We start from the raw sequence: 25,597 nt of genomic DNA on the forward strand, positions 1-25,597 counted from the left end.
CGCGAGATATGACAGCGATATAAACCCCTCAGACTTCATTCAAAATGTGGGTGTTTGATGGAGAGTTGCGGTTAGTGAGAGTTTGGAGACCGTATGGAGGTTTATGAGAGTGAGGAGAGAAAGTCAGGAGAGAATGGAGCCAGCTAAGAAGAGGAGGATGTCCTCCCCTGTGTGGGAACATTTTGATCTTATTCCTCCCAACAAGGTATTTCTACAGAAGATGTATTTTCATGATACTGATGGTGCAATACAATTTATGTTGAGCTGTCTTGACTTTTGTACAAGGTGAAGTGTTTGCTATGTGCCAGGGAGCTGGGATATAACAGCAACACCTCATCCATGCTTAGGCACTACAGAGCTTTGCATGAGAATAAGGGGGACACCGATCGTGGAGCAAGACCAGGTGAGCCATCAAATGCAATGATAATATAGGATGCAGTAATGTTACTAAATGATATAACAATATTATACAACTGTTATAAGTTACGTGTGTGATATTTATATTTGTGCTTTATCTTTATTGTCTTTCCTCAGGAGAACAATCTCAAATAGATGAAGACCTGGTCAGCATGGTGATTGAGGACTCCCAGCCATTTAGCATTGTGGAGGACAAAGGATTCAAAAGATTTGTTAAATCATTAAATCCTAGCTATGTTCTCCCCACTAAAAAGGTCATAAAAGCAGTGAAAATTTAGTTTTTACAGAATAAAATGTGAACAGGCAGGACTGAGGCTCAGTGTAGCTGTCCATACCTCAACGTTACAAAAGCACAACCACTGTCCACACCCCAACCACACCTCACCTCACAGTAAATGATCATTTCCATTTCAAGCATTTCCAAATAATCATTTCCCATACTGCCACTATAAATATACACAGTATACTGCCATCACTACAATATACATGTTTTACACACTCCTTTTGTTGTTGACATTTACAGGCTGTGTGCAAAATGCCACACTCTTCAAATTCATGCCAGCTATTATTTTTACGTCCAGTAGGTGTCCTGCTAGAGCAAATGAAGCTTCATGAAGCTTCGCGTTGGGGTGAACCAATTGGATGAAAAGCTTCAGTGCTTCATGGGGCTTCATCTGCCCATCACTAGAATGAACATCAACGTGTGGTTTAAATCCCTCTGGCTTGATTGTCTGCAATAGGCTCCAGGTGTGCAGGAGCTGGAGTTGGCCCTGCCCAGGGGCGGATCCCAGGTCAGTTCAGGAGCCTTATGAAAATTCCAGCCACCCACCGCAGACCATGACAGAGGTATCATTAAGTTGACCTTGGCAACGTTGGTGTAAGACAGATTTTAATGGGTTGTCAAAATGACCCCCTCTACACCCGACAAAGTGTTCTCAGAATTCATTCAAAACTTTCTGAGCTGTTGTGTTTACAGGCAGAATGACATCTACACAAAGCAGACACCAAAAACCAGTTCTTGGAAGCACGTTATAAAATCTTGCCAAGAGCAGTTCAAAGTATTGTAGAGAGGCCTTGAGGTAACAGTTTTTTAAATTTTAATATTTATCTATTTATTTTTATAAAGATCTGTATTTATTTAAAGTGTACACATTCAGGGACTTGTTGTTGCAGCATTTTCTAGATCCTGCATGATTTCCTCCTTATGGGAGACAAAGTAATCTCATCCTACTGACTGACGATATTTAGTTTGTGGCTGGAAACAAACTTCCAGTTGTGCATTTGAGAAAATATTGAATATCAATATAAACATTTTAATAAAGTATAAATGATTACCCACACAACTGTGCTTATTAAAGAGGGGAACAGTACAATACATCTGAGTAAAAGCAGATTAGAGGTGATCACTTGCCGGTAAATCTCAGTGTATTCTCCATAATGTTCTTAACTCCATGCTAATTAGTGCTGTGTGTCTGTTACTAAAGCAGTGTCTTACATAAAAACATGATGTCATTTGTTTACCCAACCTGTTTGCTAAAAATAAGCAAAGAAAGAAAAGCTACTTCCAACTGTACCCTACTGTACTTTTACACCCACGCAGACAAAGATGTCACCAGACTGATGGACCCACATTAATTGATTGGTAGTTTTTGATGGGTATAATATATCTCAATTTTCCAAAAAATCTGTAAATATGTGTTTTTTAAAAATATATTTTTCTGTCATATCAACATTGCTGCACTGTTCTCTTTGTATTTTTTATACCTCAAAATGGATTAAAATAATAATGTAATATCATCTGTAGCTCAGACATGTAAATCCCTCTGCTTGCTTTACACAATTATGAGTAATTGACCCTGAATACTGTTCAGAACAATTGTGTCCACCCCCCCTGTTAAGCAACAGCAGTGGCACACTCTGGTGGGATCTGAGGGTTATGGGCCTACCTGGACGTTGCTAGAACGACCTCTTTAGGGCTGGGACAGGGGTGGTGTGGGATCAGGGTTAGAGGCAGATTAACTACATGGCAGCCTATAAAGCTCCAGTGTAATCCGCACACTGCAGACAAAATCAGAGCAACAACTACTGCGCAAACAACCTTTTTTTTCCCCCACTCACAACAGCTTTTGGAGCCACAGAAGCGACATCGAACGAAAGAAGAAGCCTAGGAACTGTACATATTTGGGATTTAACAGCTTCACATCATTAAATAAACAAACAAACCCATTTCACCAAGGATTTCAGAAGAGTGTTCCTTCATCAGAACCATAAAGGCGAAAAAAGGGAAAAACATGAAAAAGGGAAAGGTATGTTTTCATCTTTCCTGATTTAAAATAAAGCTGTAACAAAATGCCTTCATTAAAGTGACAGATTTGTTTACATATGAGACGTGTTATTGTGAAAGATTGTTAGAATTATTCATATTTTTTTAGAGGTATGCTCTAAAAAAGCTTACAAACTCGATCAAAATCCAACAAGATCAGAGAAACAGTTTAACAGTATGTCTATGAACATACATACATACAGTTTATGTATATAATCCTTTGAGTTAATCAAACGTGGGGGCTTTTATAGTCAGATCTGCAATGAAAAGTATCTCCTGTACTATTTTGTTTTTTATTTAAATGTGCATATAAAGCAATAGCTTTAGAATAGCTGGCACATGTGTCTAACACTGTACTGTGGCTGTAAACGCAGTTATTGTTCATTCATATACTAATTATGATTGCGTACCAGCAGGTGAGCAATGACAATGAGCCTCCCAGCTATCAAGAGGCAACAGCAGGTGAGTAAAGTATCCTGCTGGTTACAGATATGCGAACACTGGCTGTCCTCTAGTTTAGACCTGTAGTAGTCAAAGCTGCGTGGTAACAAGTGAAACAATGTGAATGAAAAATAATGTTAGTTTTTGTTTAGCTTCATTTTAAATGCAAATAATAATATTTTCATGACATTGCACTTAGTTATTAAAAATGATGTAGGTAATCAGAGCAATGCTACAATGTGATGTCATGAAGTTCAGCTTTGAAACGCCTCCACCCCTTTTTCAGGCTATGCTGAGATGGAGGCCCAGTTCGCCTGGGATGATAAGACCATCCGGCGGACTTTCATCAGGAAGGTACTGGAAGCAAAATAAACCCCAAACAAAACCCCATGAAAACATAAATTAATAAAAGGAAATGCCACATCGCTCTGACACAGCGTTTGTCCACCTGCAGGTCTACGCCATTCTCATGGTTCAGCTGTTTGTGACTGTGGGCGTTGTTGGTCTCTTCACATTTTGGTAAGTACGTCTGTATTTATTTGCTCAACTTTACTGTCATTTTCTAATAAAGCTTTTTCTACTTTATTCTATGAAGCACCAGTTTACTTTCTTTTTGGTTGCTGTTTTGATTTCAGTGAACCAGTGAGGTTTTTTATTCAGACTCATCCTGGCTTGTACTCGGCATCCTAGTAAGTAAAAAAACAAAACGAAAACGAAAACAACACAGATGAAAACTCATCTCACACTCACATAAATTTCATGTACATTTTGAAATTGTCTCTGATCCTTTTTTTCTTTTAGTCTCATGTTTTTGGCCACCTACATTGCACTGTCCTGCTGTGGAGACCTGAGGTAAACCGTCTTTGTAGAAATAAACAGCACAAAATGTCATTGTTACGTTGATGACCTGCAGCTCTATGTTCCTTTAACCATTGGAAATTGTGCTGAAGTCTCTAAACTAGAATGTTGTTTATGTGCAATTAAGGGCTGGTTATCGGATAATTTCTTGCTCCTAAATATTGATAAGACAGAGTTGACGGTCATTGGGCCACACAAATTTCAGCACTTGTCCCAAAATTTCATCTTGAAAATTGATGACAGTGCCATAAATTGCAGGAACAAGGTAAAAAACTTGGGTGTGTGGTTCGACATGGTGCTCTCCTTTGAATCTCATGTAAAAGAGATAACAAAGATCGCCTTTTATTATTTGAGGAACATCGCCAGAATCAGACAAGTTTTGTCAAGCGACTCTGCAGAGGTTCTTGTCCATGCATTTGTGTCTTCCCCTATTGATTATTGCAATGCTCTTCTTTCTGGCCTACCAAAGAAAAGTTTTAGAGGTCTACAGATGGTGCAAAATGCAGCTGCTCGCATTTTAACAAGAACTGGGAAATTTGAGCACATTAGCCCTGTTCTGAGATCTCTGCATTGGCTACCTTGTCAGGTTCGAGCAGATTTTAAGGTCCTGCTGCTCACCTACAAGGTTTTAAACGGATTGGCACCTTCATACCTCTCCGACCTTTTACACCTTTATGTTCCATCTCGTGCTCTCCGATCTCAGGACTCTGGCCTTCTGAAGGTTCCTAGAGCCAGAAAAAAGACTATTGGAGAGCGTGCTTTTTCTTTTCGTGCCCCGTTTCTGTGGAACAACCTCCCTCAAGATATTCGGCAGGCATGCTCTGTGGTTGTTGAAGACACATTTGTTCACCTTATCCTACATGTCTTAATTCTATGGCTTTTAGTTTTTAATTTTTTATTGTTTTTAACTTGTATTGTGTCTCTTACCTGTATTGCTATGTATCACTTTTATTTTATTTATCCCTTTAGTTGTACAGCACTTTGTTTGAAAACGCTTTATAAATAAAGTTATTACTATTATTAAAAATTCAAGAAACAACTGAAAAGATGCTCTTTTGCAAAAACTCTATAAAATGTGTCTCTGTGTGCATAAATAACAAATCTACTGTCTTTTCTGTCATAACAGGAGGCAGTTTCCTTGGAATATAATTCTTTTAGTTCTCTTTGTGAGTAACATGCAGTGTAAAATACAAACCTTATACAATAATAAAGCCGTCACTCAGCCTCAGCCTCTAAGCTATTTTTATCAACTTTTCCCTACAGACTCTGAGCATGGCCTTCATGATGGGATTTCTGTCAAGGTAAATACACCTGCGGATGTAAGAACCATCCGTGTCTTTTCAAGCTGAAAGAGAAAATGTATATGTTTGTGCTTCCTCCAGCTTTTACAACACCAAGTCGGTGGTGCTGTGCCTGGGAATCACAGCTCTGGTGTGTCTTTCTGTCACCATCTTCAGCTTCCAGAGCAAGGTGCGAACTGCTTCAAACTAGAACTTCAAACTGCTTTGAACAAAAAAAGACAATAAAAGACACATCTTCTTCTTCTCTTGCAGATTGATGTCACCTCTTGTCAGGGAGTCCTGTTTTCTTTGTGTATGGTCATGCTCATCTGTGCCATCGCCATCTCTGTTGTCGTCCCTTTTGGATACGTGAGTTTAAACATGTACATCCTTCTAGAAGGAAACCAAATTAGCTGCAATTAATGAGTTAAACAAAAGTACTTGGGTTAATGCGTCAGGTACTGCATTAATGGAAGAAGGATTAGCCTCAGATAATCTTGCACTGTGTCTTGCTTAAATTAGCATCCCTGCTAGCCTTCTTAAAAGTGTTTTGTAATGCATTTTATCTCACAGGTACCTTGGTTACATGCCACCTATGCTGTAATAGGAGCCATCCTCTTTACTCTGGTGAGAATCACACAGCCTACCCCCGTCTTAGTTTCCAGCTAAGTTTTCAAATGATTACCTCGTGCTCACCTGCTCTGCTTGTTTTCTCCATTTGTGCCTTTCTCTGCCACAGTTCTTGGCGTTCGACACTCAGATGCTCTTAGGAAACAAGCGCTACGCCATCAGTCCAGAGGAATACATCTTTGCCACGCTCAGCCTCTACCTGGACATTATCTACCTCTTCAGCTTCCTGTTACAGCTCACGGGAGAAGGCCGGGAGTGAAGCCTGTTTTACACGTTTCTCCTGCATACTAAAGATGTTTATCAGCTGAACTATTTGAACACTTGACTTGGATTTACCTCTCGACAGAACGACATGACTTCAAGGCTCATTGCAGCAACCTGTTTGCTCTTTCTTTAAGTGATGTGTTATCGATCTAACCTTTGTTTAACCTTCAAGTCTCTTCAGTTCATAATCTTCTTATCAATGGAGACCCTGAAATCCCAGCTTGAAATCCCATAGACTACACCGTCCAACTACTGCTAGGTGTTACCTTGGGAATCTATAAGTGTGTGTGTGTGTGTGTGTTTTGAATGGCACTTTGGACTCTTAAGTGGATAAAAGCAGGTACAAACAGAGTTGGATGCATCACTCTGTTTATTCAGCCTTGAGCCAATAATGGAGTTGAGTTTATTTTAATCATTTGTTTCACATCCAATATGTAGATGCACTTTTATACTTGTTTTTATTTTTATTCATTTCATTATATATGATAGGTTTAGTGTATTATCAGTATGTACTGTATGTGTGTAAGCTCAGACTGGGCATTGGTATTTCGGAAGTAGCAGCTACTGTATGAGTCAACAGACTTTAAGATGTAAAGAAAGCAAACAGCAACCACAAAGGGAAAATGTATTTAGAGTAAGTCAGAGTAAGAGAGTACATTTGGCTGTTAGAGATCTGTTTACACTGGTGTTGAGAATTTACCGTGGCCTTTCAGCTGTTATAGAAAATAGTTTTAGATTAATAAGTTATTAATGGGAACGCTGGAAACTGTGTGTAATGAATAAAAAACACTATACATTTCTTTGCAAAGAACACGGGCTATGGACTTGTAAGTGGCAATGTAATTAAAGTAACACATGAAACCTATAAAAATTGTTAATTTTAATGTTACAGAATTAAACAATAATAACATTTCTTTGTATTGTATGTTTCTACAGAGCAAACTACACCATCCTTGTGGGGTTTGGAGTTGTGTGTACACTGACCAGTATTAGATACACCAAGCTAATGGCACAGATTCAACAAGGTGGAGGAAACATTCCTCAGAGATTTTAGTTCATACTGGCATCAATGGTCTCTGATCAGTGGTTGTTCATCAACGGTCATAACATGCATATTAATGATCAAGAAACTGACCTTACAGCCCATTTTTCATCAGTGGTGCTAGTTTCAGTCATTGTGTAAAGGTTAGGGAAACCTGCAGTCAGCTGAGCCTGAAGAAGTCACTTGGACTGAGTGATGTGGTGACTATTCAGGCCATCTGAGTACAGTGAACTTATTGTCACTTGAGATGATCTGTGCTTCGTGGCATACTGCACTAACCCTCTTGGATCAGCCATCAAGATTGGCACACTGCTCATAAAGAGATGGAAATGGAAATTGCTATCCTATTAAATCAACTTTCTTTTCCATGTGTCAGAACATCAGGAGGTTGACTCGACCATATCTACGTTCCTAAATGCAGTTGTTGCCATGTTATTGGTTAAGTACTTATTTAAGCAGGTGGACTTTAGCTTCCTGCAAAAACTAATTCAATTTAAAGATTAAGAAAATAAGACTAATGATACTGCAAGATCAGGCATCCATAATATGTAATATACACCCCTAATTTAGCAAAAATTAAACAGCCAATAATAAATCACTCACAAAAACATTGAAACAAGACTTTTATTAAAAAAGAAAACTGACATATTCAAATTCAAAGAGAAAACCAAGAAAGAAGTAAAATCTCAATCAATTAAAAAACAAACAACAACAACAAAAGAAAAACAAAAACACAAGTTACAGACAATTTAGCAACTCTGGCACAGGAAGACAAAAGTAGCCAAATGGCATTTGCAAAATAACCAAATATCAAAACCTCTTTCCTCTAACAAAACTGTACAAAATGAGTTCTTGTATAAATAAGAAAACTATTCACAAACAGATAGTGAAATGCGCCAATCTGAATTTTCAAAAAGCTTGTGATCCACACAATACAGTTTATACAGTGTAGAGCTGTGTTTGTGGATCAAAAATGTTACTTTAAGACAGCATTTCTTGCTAAAATGATCGAATATTTATCTAGTTAAACTGCTCACTACTGCAACATATAGTAAACTGTAGTATTACACAACAGTATGACTCAATTGTTTAAAAAGAAAAAAATTGCGACACTGGTATTAACCAAACTGAAATAAAATGAAACATTTTGAAAATCCAGATGTGACGTTATTAAACCAGCTGTTTGGAAATCCTGTTTTAGCAGCAAAATGTTTTGAAACTATGAAATAAGCCGTCAAATTGACATTAGGATGGATACAAATAGCATTTACAAATCTATGCGGACTAAAAATGCAAGTGCAATGAGTATTTTTTATTTTATTTCAAATATTGTGTACTTTCCATGTAGTCTTAGTATTCCTATATTTGTTATGTCATTTAAAAGGCCAGTTCCTTTAGTTTCCTGTCCTGTCATCTCTGCTTTAAAAAAATAAATAAACACTGCATTGTAACAAGTGGTCATTTCATAGTTTCAAAATCTTGTTTTGTATTAAAAGTGATGGCTAATATATGGAATAGCATTTCTCAGAACATTTTCCTTCATGGTGCGCTGAATCTGAAAACTTGCAAGTCACTGTGTTTTCTGGACAGGTTATAATTCATACTAAAAAATTAAAAATCACAAAAACACACAAGAAGAAAGGGGAAAAAAACGGTGAAAGAAGTGCAAGGAAAGACAGGCTATTTACAAAATCTGCTTGTGTCTGAAAATGTTCGTGTTTGCACCAATCGTAAAATCTGTGCTCCGTTTTTCTTAATGTCCATTGAGTCAAGAGCCCGACCGATATAGGATTCTAAGACTGATACTAGTACCGATAGCTGGTGATTCAAATATCGGCTGATACTTTTTTTTTCTTTCAACATAAATTTTTTGGTTTGTAGATTTGTTTTTGTGTCCTTACTAAGACAATATGACAATGCTATCTAAAAATAATGTTTTCTTATCACAAGTTGTGGATTCCTTGTTTATGCTGCTCGGATCAGCCGGTTGTTGTTTTGCAGAATTCCAAACATGTGCCCTCTGGTGGACAAACCATGCAGTGTCAACACATAACATGGTGGAAAGGTGTTTCTCTCGTCTCATCTTCGCTTAGCGGGCTTTATAAATGTTGACACCGACATATCGGCAATCAGCTAATAATATCGGCAGGCGATATATCGGTGGGGCTGTAGCTGAGTTCGGTAAAGTCTGCTCGCATGCTGTCCTGCACTCATTATGTAAGCTAAGGGGAACTAGGGTTAAGCAGCTGGATTTGTTCTTTTCAAAAACACTTTCTAAGACAGAGCTGAAAAAGTCCTCAAACTGTAGTCATAATTTGGAATATTGAGTGTACGTTAACACTCTTATTGCCATCTTTCTCTTTCTTAGAGTCAATAAAAGGCATTTTATACCATTACACAAAACATACGAGCATCTTGGGAGATTGGAGACAGCGGTGGGTGGCTAAAACATCTTTGGTTGCAGAAATGTACAACAGAAAAATTGCAAAAAAACAATGTAAGCCTTGGGGAAGATGTTATCTCGTTCGTCTTTTCACTGGATTCAAACATGAATGGTTAAAGAACAGGAAGAAAAGCTCCTGGTAATTCTACGTCTAACTCAACTGACTCAAAGTTCAAACAACCCTGCTGCCATTTCCACAGTATATACAAACTCATGTCAAATCTATGTGAAACCGGGCAGTTCGTCCAGAGGAAAAACATTAAGGCTTAGCTAGAAAGAGTTTTTGCAGACTTTTTTTTTTTTTTTATCACTCACAAAGTCATTCAGACTTGCTGTCTCACTAAAGGCTGTAAGAATCATCTTTAATGGCACTTCCATGGTCTAGTGAGCACTCCTTTGTAAAACCATTATTTCTATTATCTACATATGTACAGTTTTTGATATCCGTATAAATTAAAGTTCAACATGTTTGGATGTACGTGGTGACAGCTAAACTCGGTGTGCTGACTTAAAAAGCTGAAAACAGCCCAGGTTTGTGTGTTTATGAGCTTGTCCGAGCCCGATGCAGCAGCATCAGTAGAAGTGATTTGGATCAGCACTAAGTAAAGTCACTGTTTGGTTCAGCTCTCCATTCTGGAAGGCTTTCTGCTAAAGAGGCCAGACGCAATGTCGGGACAGACGACGCGAGGTTTGGAACGGAAATTCATGTGAAAAGAAAACAACGCGCACAAGAAAACAGCGTCAACAAAACAAACAAAAAAAAACCGACTCCATAAAAAGCTAAAAATCTACAGCTAAAATCTAATCTACTTGTAAGATTAACTCATCAAAAAATAAGGCAAATTAGCTCAAAGACTTTCAAGTGAAAGACAAAAGAGAGAGAGAGAAAAAACAGAAGACACTTAACTTTCTACAAACTAAAAAACAAAAATCACTGACAAAGAATCAAACTCAGGTGACAGCAGCATTGAAAAAAAAAAAAAAAGACTTACAGCTCCCTTTCCTCTCAAACTAATTATTCTCAGGGATTTTGTTAGTCTTCCATTCGATATCCCTCATTGCTTTCACTAAGCTACGTCTTAATTTAGTCACTGCATTTGCTCTTTGTTTTCACATAATCTCTCCTTTGTAATGCGGGCACACGTCACCACTTCAGGCAGAGGATGAATTCAATGATACCTGATGGTTCGCCACCACAAAACCGCTTAAAACCACTTCTCATGGACGAGGATGTAGTAAAGTATTAACTATTAACAGTAGGTGCAGGTTTTTTTTGTAAGCATATGTGGACTGAGAGTGATCCAATCATAAAAAAATAATTAAAAATTAAATTCATGAGCCAAACACTGGAGCTCAGCTAGGGGGGAGGGGGGGGAGCTCTTTCATGTTTTCATTGACTACAGTATTAAATAACTCCTTTTGTATAAACGTATGCCTCGCTGATCTAGAACCTCTAAAAAATAGAACTATAATTCAAATATAAATATAAATAATTGATTGTCTTTTGTTCTCTTATGAAAGAATGATTTAAAGTTAAACGAAAAAAACAAGAAAGAGAAGAATTAATTTGACTAAACTATAAACAGTCGATGTTTGTCATCATCTGTGCGTGATGAGAAATCTCTGCAGCAGTTACAGGAAGAAGTAGCTTTAAACGGTTTGCCTCCCACAGTCAGAGCGACTCGACACACCAGACCAGCGGAAGTGTTTGTAAGTTTTTTTTTGCTTTTTTTAAAATCTGTACAAATTGCCCCCCTCCCCGCACACCCCCGAACCCCAACCCGTCCCACTGCTGCAAATAGAATGTCAAACAACAACAGACATCAGGAAATAAAAATAAACCTTTGCATATTTTACAAAAAAAACAAAAAATCAAAAAGACACATTGTGTTTCAACTCTTCCTTGAATCACTCTGAAACATCCAGAATGCTCAGTTAAAAATAAGAATTTGCTATATTACGTACACAAAAATAATGCTCTGTCTTTTCCTCCTCTTTTAATTTTTTTTTTTCCAAAGAGTTTTTTAAACTTCTTTTTTTGTTACGTTCCTTTTTTTTTCAGTTATCAAAATAGATCAAAGCTTCTCTTGAAGAAGATTCCCACCTTTGGTTGATCAGCTCTTGAGGATGTGAGCTGAAAAGTCTGATGATGTTAAGTGTTGTCCTTTTTCTTTAAACCCCCCCCAAAAAAGAACAAAACAAAAAACACAGAAATAGACAAACAACAGACAAACACACACACGCACGCACACAAACAAACACACTCACAGGCATACACGTGTTCCTTTTGTCATCCATGTTCAAGTCGGGTTGCTTGGTGATGGTATGGAGCACAGATCTCTTCCAGCTGAATCCTGTTCGGTTGGATTCATTTCGCAGCCTCGGCCCCACCCTGCCGGGAGCTGCAAAACACACGACTCAGCGTTGACACTCTAAACCCACTCGCGCACTTGCACTGATCATAGTTTAGAAAACATTGCATGAGATGCTTTTAGACCATAGCAGACATAATTAGCTAAAGTCTTCCTCTTAAAATCATATTATGCAATATCAAAGCATTCCTTCCTACTCCTTATTTTGAGTTTTTTCAGCCGATGGATACACACGGCGTGACCGTCTACCTCTACGATCACTGAAAGCACGAACCACACCTGATTCCGGTTTGGCTGCTATTGAGTTTAAGGTTGCGTCACTGTGCATACCTGGACCGCTTCCAGCACTGCAGCGACCTTTAGATGCCTGACTGGAAGTCTGTGCTTAGCAACCGCTGACCTCAAACTTACCTCAGAGCAAACATAAACTTGGTGTCAGATAAAGCCGATGGTGATGACAGTTGGCTCCCGCTGAGGCAGTTTTCAAACCTTGGAGTGATTTATCACCTCGGGAAAATGATCTGTCATCTGTTTTCTCCTTTTCTTTCTTTTCACAATCACCGGTTGATGCACCAATGAAGTACCCCAGAGTGAGACGACCACTCGGTGCAAACAGCCTCAGCCGTGCTGCGGCCTGGCGTGAAAATGTTTTTTAGTCACAGCAGCACAATCTTCACTCACCGCATGCCCTGTGTTTTCAACCTCTTTACCATGAGGGTTGCAATTTTGACGCAGCAGAGAAGATCTGGTAACCATTGCGGATAGTTTAAAGTGGGAAGAATGGGGACTTCCAGGGTGGGATCTAAACATGGCAGCAGCAGCCCTGGATGTGGTGCACATGTCCAGGCAAGGATATGACAAACAGCATACAGGCTTATAGCTCATGAAAGTTAGAAATCCAGTATCTAATATCAGATTATAATCTTTCATAAGAGCAACTAAAAAAAAGGATTTACAATAAAATAATGTCCAGCTTCGGAAAAGCATGTTCATTTATACACTCTGTGCTTAGTTCAGGCTCCTTCCCCTCGGCTTACTGCATCAACGCGATGTGGCATAGAGGTGATCAGCTTGTAGCACTGCCACAAACAATTACATTTAAAATATTTGATATTTTGCTCTTCAAAGGCTCAATAACTGAGAAACGTTTAACCACATATGTAGGTGGAGTGTACAGAGAATTTCTCAGTTTTAAAGTCCCTATACAAAGAACAACACTCATAAACATGCCCCCATCCAGAAGCCACAATGACCATCATGTCTTTATTGTGACCGTGGTTCAGAGGGCTGGGAAGTTCATCTTGCAACCGGAAAGTTGCCGGTTCGATCCCTAGCTCTGTCTGTCTTGGTTGTTGTGTCCTTGGGCAAGATACTTCACCTACCGCCTACTGGTGATGGCCAGAGGGGCCGATGGCGCGATATGGCAGCCTCGCCCCAGGGCAGCTGTGGCTACAACTGTAACTTGCCTCCACCAGTGTGTGAATGTGAGAATGAATGAATAGTGGAATTGTACAGCGCTTTGAGAGTCTCAAAAAGCGTTATATAAATGTAATCCATTATTATTATTATTTTTCTAGAGTTTTTGATTTGTGGAAACCTCCTTAAAAAAAGTTATTTTAACTTAGTAATATTTTCACCATTGTAATCATCTGTGTCCCTTTTAACCACGACTTGTGTTTTCATTCATGCTCATTACAATTTTGCTAATTAAGCAATTTACAAACGTCTACATATTTGTAATTTGCAGGAAGGAGCGACCTTATCTACCTTAGCTTTACTTGGTGTGTTGGTATGAGTAGTTTGTGTGTTCTGTAGGAGTCTCCATTGCAACCTGCTGCTGCTGGCCACCGTTTTCCTGGGGTAAAAGAAAAGAAAAGAAAAGTCAGGTTTAGCAACTTAATAATTCATGACAACCACACAGATGTTAGCATAAAGGAGACAGACGATATTTTAAAACTCCCTTCCTAATCACATTAAATGCATCTTATCCTTTTGTGTGCATGCACAAAGAGCAAATATTGGATTTAAACTCACAGCCTCCCCCTTTCATGTGCTTTCTGTTGTACTTCATTCATAAATCATCCATTTTCTCATTCACAAGGTCACCTAAGAGGCCACCACTGCTATCACTGAGCTCCATTCAGCAAATGGCTTAAAAACACCCCACAGGTTCAGAGGCCCTACTGCAGAGCACTCTGCCTGGATCTGCCACAATACAGCCCTGGAACACACAGACTGCGCAGTGATGGCCAAAGTAAATAAAGAAAGACATAAAGAAATTGCCAAAGCTTGCCCGGTTAGGTAATAGTCTTAAATCTGAGGTTCGCATATGGCTGCATTCAGGTTGTCAAAGGTTACACATGGACTCAGCCCAATGTTGGGCGGAAACAGAAGCAGACACTCCATTTATACAGGTTCTCCCAGCTGGAAATATTCTCTTTGGTTCAAGCAGCAAACACATGTGCTGACCTGGAATAATCAGTCATTCAACAGAAAATCAACACGATGGAAGAATTTTTGCTGCTTCTTAAAAGCACTTTTAAGTGGTGCTGTTTACCTAATAAAGCAACAAAATGACAGATGCTTTTCAATATTTCATTATTTGACAATTTTTAATGAATCAAATATCTGGCAGATTTATGAATGAATAAGGAAAATGAGCAGTTGCAACCTAAACTAGGCACATTTGTTTCACAGATTAAAAAGAAGGCAGGACAGCACTGCTAAGTCATTTTGATCTCAAAAACATCAACAAAATGACTTCACAGACACAGGGACGTACGCCGCAGTTAAAGGTTTAGCTGGTAAATTCGTGATCACTTTAAAAGGGCTCTCGGGATATCGAGTGAATTCAGTCAGCCAGCTGGCACCTTTGAACAACCACCTCCATTTCTTTAGCCACGTTCAATTATTAGTTACACAGCATGTCCCACAAAGGAGTTTTCATTTTGAGCCAGCCACCTCATGGAAAAACAAAACATCATTAAGACATTAGGAAACGTTTCATACCTCTACTGGGACGCTGGAAGGAGGCACTGGGGTGTACTGGGGGATGTAGGTCCCCTGCATAGTTGTATTGGCCGGAATATACTGTAGGGAAGACAGGGAGGAAAACGAAATCTGTGACTGTGTGTTTAGTATTTCACGCAAATAATTACACTTGTAAATGTCGTTCGTGACGGGGACAGTTGTTTGTGTGTCTGTTGGTACTGACTGTGCCTGTGCTGCCCAGAGACAGGTGGCTTAGTTGCTGGGTGAGAGGTCCCATCATGGATGTGGGCTGGATGGACATGGCATGTTCCATTGTTGGGGTAATAACTGTACCCTGCGAACGCACAGAGACACACACCTAAATGCAGTCCCAGAGTGTGACATGTATGACCTAGAAACTACATTTTGTTAAAATGCAGAGGTTAATATTCATCATATTTTATTAATAACACTGGTACACGTTTAAATTTTTTTTTTTTAAACTGTAGATATCTACTGATGAAACAAAAGCCCTTTCAGGTGTGCATTCCTCTTTAAGCTTTCCACATGGCTTCGGCACGCACCCTGATCCCTTTTCCATAAAAGCTGACCCAGCAGAAGATATTTTTCCTTTCATTTGGTTAATGCAAATCATAGCTGCCACTGGTCAAGTTCAGATAGTGGCAGCAATGCAGCTGATGCTGGGCAGCTACAGATACACTGTCCAGTTTAACATGCAGCGTAATTACAACCACAAAAAAGTATTGAGACTAATTCATGAATGGCGTTCCCTAAAGCAGGTCAATGCTTAAAGCGTACGCTTAAAGATCACAACTATCAGGGATCCAATAAATATTACAGCTTCCTGTGTGACCACTGAGGCCGCTTGTTCCTGTTGATTTCCATGTAACAGAAAGAACTATGTTCTTTTTCATTGCTGTGACACTTTGATTTGTATATCCTGCTTCAAGCGCTTTTTGCATTTACACTTTTGTTTATGCTTTTTTGCCCTGTGGGCCAAGTGAAAAGACCAGAAAGCATTGACCAGAAGGGATACTCACAGCTGGCTGCATGAGGTATGACTGATGGTGCATCCAGGACGGGTTGTGTACCTGTAGAGGCGGGAGTACATCGCAAAATTACTTTTCGATATTTTTCATCTGGTGCTGTCACAGTCCCCTCAGAGCCCTTAATGTGTAAGCTGGCACAAAAAGGTCACAAGAACAGAGACAGGACCTGGATGAAAGCAGCCGTTCTGCATGTTAACTTACATAACGTGACCTTAATGAGGGATTCGGTACAGAAAAGCAACAGAAAAATACATGATTCACTTTCATGCAGATTTTAAAAGCCAGCAGGGCTAAAAATGAACAAACAAAACTACTAATAATTTGAATATAAACAGAGTGAAAAGTCCCACCTGGTATGATGAGACAGGAGAATGCATGTAGGGAGAGAGGGAAGTCTGAGCAATCATTCGATTTGGAGCCAGACTGTAAGGTGAGGAGTAGAAGCTGCCAAACACACAGAGCAACAAGAAGAAAACATGAAGGAAACTGCAACATGTCCACAATTTCCAGCTAATTTAGCAACATATCTGAGTTCCTGCAATGTCCAGCAGAGGGCAGCCTTTTACCAGTCTCTGATTGCTATGTTTATTTTCCTGGAGGGCTGGGACTGTTTTTAGTCAGTCCGTGCATACCACTCACCCATTTTGTAAGGCTGTGGGGTCATATGCAAGCGTCATTCCTCCCTGGGAAAACAAAAAAGGGATTCAGAACCAGTGAGGTCATGCAAACACCGGTGCAGTACGTACTAAAACAGTCTGCTAGCACAGAGTGTGGACGATTAAATTCAAAACTTTCCAGTATGTACTTGATGTGATTTTTCTCCAGAATTTTAGAGGAGAGAAAAAAAGACGTTACCGTATCTCCGTCTCTAGCCCAAGGTCTTCCATTTTGGAGATATTTGCTCTGGTTCTGCCTCTTCTTCTGACCTCCGTCTGCAAACTTACATAATAAGGGCTCTGTGGGCACTGAGAAAGCAACAGGTCAAACAAGAGAGTGAATTCACTGATCACAGTGGGGAAGAAAACACACTCAGCTCCAGCACTTACAACAGTATCAGGTTTCTATAATACAAAAAAAACATTCCACGCACCGGGTATTCCTGGTGGAGTCTTGATGAATTTGCCATTGAAATGCTGAATTATGGCCTCGCACTTCTCCGTGGATTCCATCCTGAAAAACCAGACAGAGTTAAAATTAATCCCTCTCGAGAAGCGCTGTTTGCATTCGGTTGGTCCGTGCCAGAGCTGCACAAATTACACGTAATTGATAACAGAAAATGTGCTCAAGACACGATGGGCCACCATGCGAGGCCACAGTCTGACCTGGCAAATCCGACGCCGCGGCTGGTCCCATTAGCATCTCGGAGGATGCGGGTGGAAATGACCTGGCCAAAAGACTTGAGCATGCTCTCCAGCTCTTGCTCATCCATAGACACGGGCAGGTTGGAGATGTAGAGGTTGGTGGGGTCCTGCTCCTGTTGCTATACAGAAAGTGAGAAATGAGAATCCATTCGCTCGTGCATCTTCTTAAGCTTTGAATGAGGAAACGCGGCGCCGACTTTTTATTATTTATCTCAAAGCGACCGTGTCGGTGCAGACGCCGCTGCTTTAATCAAGTATTTACAGTTGCTTAAAGCGTGAAGTTCTCCCGGCTTCAATTTAAAAATATATATATTATAGCACACTTTCCTGGCACTCTTGCAAATAGAAAAATGATGTCACTTTCAAAAATCTTTTTTTCCACACGGCACAAATTTTTGTGTAGGCAGCAGTGCGACCCGTCTTTCCATCAACACCTGCCACTGCACTTGGCAAATTGATTAAATTACATTTGCGTGTCAAGCATAATTTAGTAACAGAACCTGCTGAAATGTTTTTAAGCAATTAGTGACAGACCAATAAAGGGAAACCCTGAATAATCTCTCACCACTTTCTATGTGTCACTGCCACAGCTGAGGAGGATTTGAAAAACCTTGCGTGCACGCTAAAAAAAAAAAAACAAAACACTCTGACATTTGCAAAGCATTAATTTGTGCACAGGGGTAGCGAGTCGTGCTTTTTTTTATAATTTTGACTAATGAAGAGATCTTGATCTGTGAGTAAATTAAGAGGAGAGATCATTTGGTGGCACTACTTGAAAGCGAAACCTTGTGTGACTATGCAGAAGCAGACAGGAAGCCAGGCATGAAGTTAAAGAGTTCACAGAGCAACAGGAGCCTGGCAACCATGAAAAAAAAAAAAAGAGGCTGGGCTAAAAAACAGGGGAAGGAAAAAAAAAAAACGGAGAGCGAAGAAAGAGGGAGGAAATTAATAACTCAAAAGGCTGATATTTTGTTACGGAAGGAGGAAACTTGCAGGGTAGGACCGACCCAGGCCTCTGCAGTCATTTGGGCAATTAGAAAGGAGAATGACAGAAAAAGAGTGAAACTAGAAAAGAAGACAGATGGGTGTCTTCTGACTAGCAGGCTGCTCTCTATACCATTTTATCTCCTCTTTTCAGTGCCTGCTGCATGCAATCAAACAGCTCTGCACACCACAAATAATAAAAGCTTTTTAAATTTGGATGGAGAAGAAGCTGTCAGAAGCTGTCAGCGAGCGAGGCAAATCGAGTTACAACTGTTTAGACTGGACTGATCCAAGCAACAACCAGGAGAGGACAGCCAGTACCTCAGATACTTGCCAAGCTGTTCGGGCACATTTGACAGAGGTGGCGATCTGACAATGAAGAATTCCTGAGAACATTTATGGAATTAAAGTATGTCAACAGCTATCTTAAATGTTTTATAGCCTACATGAGTATCTCCTACTCTCAGCCATCTGGTGGAGAGATAACCTATTTTCTGTGATTGCCGTCATTCCTGCTAACACAGCTATTATGCAACAGAGGAGCAAACCGCAGGGGTCATAGGCCAGCTGACAGTAATGGAATTCAAAGCAATATGACAAAACAAACACAAACAAAAAACTCCACCCCTTTTCCCTTTTTTTGTTTTCCTTTTAGCTCGGCCGGCGCACGCGGCAGACGGTTTGATATTCTAACAATTTTCCTCCTGCTGTATTAAAATGTTGCCGCGCGCAGCTCAGGCGCATGAATGGGATTTGCTGAGGTGTCACCGTGTATTGTCTGTGCCAGGCCTTCACCGAGCCGTGTCTGTTAAGGTGTGTCTGCGCGTTAGCTCGCTTGGGTGTTTGTGTGTCGAGCAGCGTGTGGGTGATGACGTCTGAGTTCAAACAGGGAGGTGCTGAGAAGTAAAAAAGAAAAAAAAGAAAAAAAACAAACAGAGGGGGTGGGGTGGAGGGGGCTCTATTTTTAACTTTGCCATTGTTTCGCTGCCCCTACACACGCAGCTCCTCTGGGCTTGCAGCCTGGAGGCTGGGGTGGCCCGTTCAGGGACTTAGCACACACTCTAAGGACATCTAGTTCAAGGTGTGGTTCATTGTGTTTGTGAATAACACTGCAGCAGCCATGGTGAAGCTGCTGGCAGGTGAACCTGCCCTTGATATTGATAATACCATTGACTATAGCTCTTTTTTTTTTTGCTGACCTGAAATACCCACTGACTCTGAGACGGCGGTGTATATTTAGGTTTATATAGTGGTTATCAACACCTCTCACTGAGCACATGCTGTCTGGGTGAGTCAGGTTATGGTGTCCAGTTGCACTTGTCAAGTACAAAGATACGCAGGATTGTATGGCACTCTTACAGAAGCAGCTCAGTGAACTTAGACTCAGGTTTTAGTTGCACTGGACTGTTTCAGATCAGCTGGCAGTGTGTATCCGTTACAGTTCTCCAGCGCTGCTCTGAGGGAGACCCTGGTGTTACATTGCTGCAGGTCTGTTTGGGTGCAAGATAGAGGGAGGAGGTAGGGACGCCGGCGTGGAGTGTACTAAGTGCTGGTGTCTGCCCCAGGCCCAGGCCCAGGCGATGGACAATGCCAGTCCATTGTGCCTGTCCCATTGACAGCGGGTGTAGTGGCACCCTCCCCCCCGGGTTCCTTCAATGGGGAGCCTCAGAGCCAGAGGGATCAGCTTAATGGGCCGACAAGAGTAGCTTTGACTTCAGACACTTGGACAAAGAGTTCAGAACAAGTGCTACAACAGAGTTCAGAACAAGTGCTACAACAGGAGCAGGTTTGTAACATACACAGCACAGAAATGAAGTACGTGAGGGGGAAGGAGACAGGAGGTAGTGCGGAGGACAGTGAAGAAAGAGGCAAAATGAGGATTTGAGAGGAGACCGAACAGAGCGGAGGAACAAGCAATAAAAAATATGATCAGCAAACTGTTTCTGCAGGTCTGGGCTGTGCATCACTGGGACATCTCAGTACACACACACCTCCCTATAGACAAGAGTTTACTTTGAACCCTTTCCAACAGCACAGTCGCTGCCAATTAGGCCACTGCATGTAACAGTTTTTAACCTTTTACATGATAGTGTGTGTACGTGCGCAGCAATGGGGCCATGACTCTTGAGCTGATGGCTCTCTGAAGATCAATACGGGTACAAGACGGGGTGATGGGCTAAACAAGGCATGTTTAAATCTAATGGTGGCTGGTAAACTTGGAAGCAACAAGTGGTAGATGGATACAAGATAGTTGGCTAATTCTTACCTTAGCCATCTGAGCCTGGACCCCAGTGGATTTCAGAGTTGTAACAGCTTTCTGTGCTGCTGCTGGACTGTCAAAATCCACAAAGCCATAGCCTGTAAAACAGACAAACTGATGGTAAAAATGCTGTAGCATCAGGAAGTACATGAAAAGATGCCATGCGCTTGCTGAATACAGCACTCTACAAAAGTGTTGAGCCACATTTCTTTACATTTTGCTGGAAAAATGGGAAATGAGTGCAGTGATTCATTGAAATGTGCAAGCAATTCTAACAAGCTTGAAAGTCAGTATTTGGTTTGACCACGTTTATTCTTACAAGCTGAATCTGATACACAAGCTTAAGTAGTCTTCTGTAATAGTTCTTCAGGCTTCTTGAAGGACATCTTCTTTGGATGTCGGCTGCCTTTTGCTTCATTCTCTGTCAAGATCATCCCACAGTGGTTTAATAACGCTGAGGTGTGGGCTCTGGGGAGGCCAATCCATGACTGATAGTGTTCCACTGAGTGTTTTCCATCTAGGCGCGCTTCTACTGCTTTTACAGCGTGTTTGAGATCATTGTCATTAAAACTGAAGCCGTTGCCAATCAGTTGCTTTTCAGATGGTATTGCATGGTGGTTCATAATATGTCTGTACATTCCTGCATTCACAATTCCATCAATATTGACAAGGTCCCCAAGACTACTGGCCTAAAAGCAGCTGCAAACCACGACAGAGCCTCCACCGTGTTTTACAGTGGGCTCCAAAAACTCACTGTTGTACCTCTTTCCTGACCTTGTCTGTACATTATGATGACAATTTGAACCAAACATTTCAAATTTGGATTTATCGTTCCATGAAACTGGTTTGCACTGATTTTCAGTCCAGTTCTGTGTAATGTGGCATACCTCAGCCTTTCCTCCATGTTTCCCTTCCTTAAGAATGGAAGCTTTTCGATAGCCATCCTTCCATTGAGAACATTTGTCTTCAAACTAAAAGATGCACTTTTTGAAACATGTTGGTAGCAGTGTTTTTTATTTGTAAGGTGAACATTCTCCATTTGTGGTTTACATTGCACTTTTTCAAGTTTCGCTACATCTCCAAGAGCAAAGGGTTTGCAGCCAAGTACATGCCTTCTGTGCAAACTATTGGTGACTGTGGCAGTCTGCTACTGACCAAAGCAATCCGGTGAGGTTTTAGGTGGAGCATCCTCTTTGCAACAGATTTTGCTTGTCAGCAGTCAGCAAACTCCAGCAAGCACATGTCAACTGATCTGGAGTCTTTAGAGCTATGTGACTGAGGCCTTATGAGCGATCGTGGCTCAAGAGTTGGTAGTTCGCCTTGTAATCAGAAGGTTGCCGGTTCGAGCCCCGGCTTGGACAGTCTCGGTCGTTGTGTCCTTGGGCAAGACACTTCACCCGTTGCCTACTGGTGGTGGTCAGAGGGCCCGGTGGCATCAGTGTCCGGCAGCCTCGCCTCTGTCAGTGCGCCCCAGGGTGGCTGTGGCTACAATGTAGCTTGCCATCACCAGTGTGTGAATGGATATGTAAAGCGCTTTGGGGTCCTTAGGGACTAGTAAAGCGCTATATAAATACAGGCCATTTACCATTTACATGGATGTTCCATCTAATTCTGGGCCATACAGGAAAACAGTGTTTTCCTAACCCTTTGACAAATGGCATGCTTCGCCACAGCCAAAGAATGACTGAAAATGACATTCAAAAAAATATGTATATATAATAATAATAAAAATAAAAAAAAACATGACAACCCAGTCTTTGAAAAGATTATTAGAGTTTACCTTTACATTTGTTGGTAGTTTTGTCCAAGATGGCCTTGGTCGACACAATTTTGCCATACCTTCAGGGAAGAGACAAGAACACAGAATACAGGATGAATGAGTAGACAAGGTTACAATGAGGCAACAAGAGGAATCTGCTCCTACCACATGCATGCCAATATTTATAAATTTCCCCTGGCTGCCAGACTACAGGTGTAAACATGAATACAAAATCCTTTGTGCAACCATTTGTGTGCATTTAATGATCTTAAGAGGCACTGAAAACTTCGTCTGACTCCTCCCTCGTGTCTCTGTTCAGGCCGCCATACAGTAACTCTGTTCCCCGACTTTGTTTTCGAAGACAGGGGACGGCACCCCAGGGCCAAAAACAATTTGTTCCCGGCCTGTCTTTACCAGACACACACACACACAGACTAACACACTAACACCTCTCTTCTAAATACAGCTCTGCTTTAGGGTATTTTTGACTTAAATACAGCTTAAACGTCTTGTCACTTGCAACATCAGACTCTCAAACTGGGATATTAATTTTCAGGAAAATGCATTCTCATCCACCCATCTACAAACAAAAGAAGGAAGCGCGCGAAACACAAGTTCATGTCTTAACCTGTCATTTCGGTTCACGGCTGTCAACGGAGACGTACAACAAAGGTCAGTCAGTAAAAGATGAAAATCAGTTTCTGCATACATCCAGCCACATAAATATTGATAGTAGGAAAATCACCTTAAAGGCAGCAAATGAGAAGTGTTATGCAACATGCTGAGACTAATGGAATGCAGTGTTGTAAGACGGTGCATCAGCACTACAGTATAATAGACCTGCCCTTGTCTGGTGAATTTACCCAGTGAGAGAGGCTGGTGCTCCTCTGTTTGGGCAACATGGCGTCTGGGCGGAATGTACACTGTAACCTGATGCTTCACCCCTCCAGTTCGCCTTCCTTCCTTCCCACCACGTCCCGCTCTCTCTCTCTGTTTTTCCACCCTCACATGGTAGCACACTGCTGGGTCCTACACTCCGGCCTTGTTTCAGTGCACGTTTAACCACATGACTCAGACCAAGTTTGATGGTCACAACAGAGACGTGGGTAATGACTGGCAATTCAATTTAAAGACATCGCTACTCCTCCACTTTTGTCCTAAATGCAAAGACCAGAAGTTATATAGGAGCAACGTTTATGGCTCCACTCCAGTTACCGCGGTGGGGCATGACTGAATGTTTGCATTGACCTTATTAGCTTATGTCTGTGTGTTAAGTTTGATATTCAAATAAACGTATATATTCATTTCGATTATGATGAATTAAAATAATCTAGAAGCTCCGCTGCACAGTTTATAGTGGTAGAAAAGCTCCTTATTGCAGGCATTAATAATTCATCAGTCATTACCAAATAAACACAGGCTATGTTTATACTGTCCCAGTGTCATCTAACAGCTGCAAAGTGGTTGTTAGGCATGAATGTACACACACCCCTGATATAATGTAACCCATTCAAGCCCAAATGAAGTTTTACAGTTGGACCTCTGGCTTTCACATATGGACACAGTTGATTTTATGGTGGATTTTTGTTAGTATACAAAGCTGAACTGGTGCTGTGCTGTTTACAGCCATTCGAGAAACTGCAGAACGTGTCCAGTGACATTTTCATGTAATTATACTTCAAGTATTTCTATGTTGTGCTGTGTTTTACCTCTACATCACTTTATTCTGAATGCAAATGCCGTACTCTGTACTACAGGACGCTTTGGTTACTTTGAGGCTCCTGTGCAGTTCAACATTTCATTCCTGAACAAATATTCTGATTGCATGGATAATCACGTTAAGGTAAAGCACCCTTCTGCCATGAAAGCAGCAACCCCACCCACCTGGAGTTCAACCCTTGTGTTTATGAGAGGCAGCCAGTCAAAGGAAGTTGACCTACTGTAATAGGAGGGTGGCCAGCCCAAATCAGCTGATGGCTCAACTTCTGCAAAACACTTTGCAACCCACCTCCGCCTAATCTCCTCCTTTTCATGTTATTCATGCTCTTGCTGACTTAATCAATGTCACGTGCATTGTCAATGAAGCCTGCTATGTTACGTGAAGCATTTGTGGTGGTGCTGCTGCTTTCCCTGCATTACACAGAACAGTCCCACACCGCCAAATAAAAGAAAAATGGCTGCAGAAGTCATAATAATCCTATTTTGACAAACACGGACCTAACAGAACTGCAAGTTTCAGACAGCGGACAACCTCAGGGACTGCGCTAAGGATTTCTTTGAAATTTGAATCACACCAGGCTAATCTAGCAAGGTCCATGAATAGAAACAAGGAGCTGGAAATTTGAAATAACCAGTCACCTTTAACTAAAACAGACTTGAAAGCCACTGGTTTCTTTTTATAGCGGTGTCTTTTCACTGATATAAAGCCTCAGAAGTAAAGATGCCGTACACACATGCACGCACATCCTTCTGAGACAAATTTCATTAAGTTTATCCACTACTCTTTTTACAGAAAGCACTTTGTCACCTGTCACCTGATTATGTCAGAACAGTAAGCGTCTGATTATTTAGGAAAAAGCAAAAATGTTTGGCATTTACAAGCAAAGAGCAAAATTTAGATGAGAGATATAAGTGAAGTCTAGGTGAGAATCAAGTCTAAATATTTTTTATTATCAATGTGGATTATATGTCGGTACTCGAGGTATGAATATTGTCCGACTGAAACAACTTTAAGGTGAAATAAATGTGAGTTTGATCTTGAATTGTACTTAACTATCATTTATCTAGAAACCAAAGGTCTTTAGTGGCATTGCTGTGAGTTCATTAGGCACGATGAAACTACTATGTTTGTTGTATGGACAATAGAAATGTGCTTAAAAAAAACTGGTTGACCTGATGTTAGGTATCTCTATTTTTTCTGGTTTCGATCTGATGCCTTTAAACTAAAGAAATCTAAAAAACTCACTTAAGACTTACTGATCACTGAGTTATAATTAGAACCAAAGATAAAAATAAAAGCTGTCATTTATGACTTCCCCAACAACAATGCTATGAGTTTAAAAGGTCAACGGGCACTGACTGTGTGACCCTGCGCTTACCTCGGCTCCTTTGCAGGAGAACACC

At 40.7% G+C, this 25,597-nt stretch overlaps 2 protein-coding genes and 1 long non-coding RNA gene across 4 annotated transcripts in view; 2 read left to right on the plus strand and 1 right to left on the minus strand.

Annotated features, from left to right (window-relative positions):
* Window positions 1–112: 112 nt before the first annotated feature.
* LOC146709503 (uncharacterized) lies at window positions 113–723 on the plus strand. Its single transcript, XR_014920645.1, has 3 exons — window positions 113–205; window positions 286–403; window positions 535–723. It is a non-coding gene; the product is annotated as an uncharacterized LOC146709503 (long non-coding RNA).
* Window positions 724–3,399: 2,676 nt separating this feature from the next.
* faim2b (Fas apoptotic inhibitory molecule 2b) lies at window positions 3,400–7,067 on the plus strand. Its single transcript, XM_085458040.1, has 9 exons — window positions 3,400–3,700; window positions 3,817–3,870; window positions 3,983–4,033; window positions 5,166–5,205; window positions 5,303–5,340; window positions 5,422–5,509; window positions 5,593–5,688; window positions 5,893–5,946; window positions 6,059–7,067. The coding sequence occupies exons 1-9, from the start codon at window positions 3,597–3,599 to the stop codon at window positions 6,206–6,208; spliced, it is 675 nt and encodes a 224-aa protein (XP_085314166.1). The 5' UTR covers window positions 3,400–3,596; the 3' UTR covers window positions 6,209–7,067.
* A 794-nt stretch (window positions 7,068–7,861) lies between these two features.
* Window positions 7,862–25,597, minus strand: part of LOC146709505 (RNA-binding motif, single-stranded-interacting protein 2-like) — a 30,326-nt gene continuing 12,590 nt past the window's right edge. For both annotated transcript variants that reach the window (XM_085456495.1, XM_085456494.1), the window contains exons 3-14: window positions 22,496–22,554; window positions 20,722–20,813; window positions 17,433–17,590; window positions 17,201–17,280; window positions 16,966–17,075; window positions 16,750–16,793; window positions 16,461–16,554; window positions 16,102–16,152; window positions 15,285–15,395; window positions 15,080–15,160; window positions 13,838–13,925; window positions 7,862–12,100 (exon numbers count right to left, since the gene is read on the minus strand). In XM_085456495.1, coding sequence (XP_085312621.1) covers window positions 13,845–13,925; window positions 15,080–15,160; window positions 15,285–15,395; window positions 16,102–16,152; window positions 16,461–16,554; window positions 16,750–16,793; window positions 16,966–17,075; window positions 17,201–17,280; window positions 17,433–17,590; window positions 20,722–20,813; window positions 22,496–22,554 — 961 coding nt within the window. In that variant the 3' untranslated portion in view covers window positions 7,862–12,100; window positions 13,838–13,844. The remainder of the gene's footprint in view (window positions 12,101–13,837; window positions 13,926–15,079; window positions 15,161–15,284; window positions 15,396–16,101; window positions 16,153–16,460; window positions 16,555–16,749; window positions 16,794–16,965; window positions 17,076–17,200; window positions 17,281–17,432; window positions 17,591–20,721; window positions 20,814–22,495; window positions 22,555–25,597) is intronic.

This window comes from Copadichromis virginalis, linkage group LG5, assembly GCF_057382275.1.
Source record: "Copadichromis virginalis isolate Kocher_CV1m ecotype Utaka linkage group LG5, C_Virginalis_male_GT1.1, whole genome shotgun sequence".
In the NCBI taxonomy this organism is placed as follows: domain Eukaryota; kingdom Metazoa; phylum Chordata; class Actinopteri; order Cichliformes; family Cichlidae; genus Copadichromis; species Copadichromis virginalis.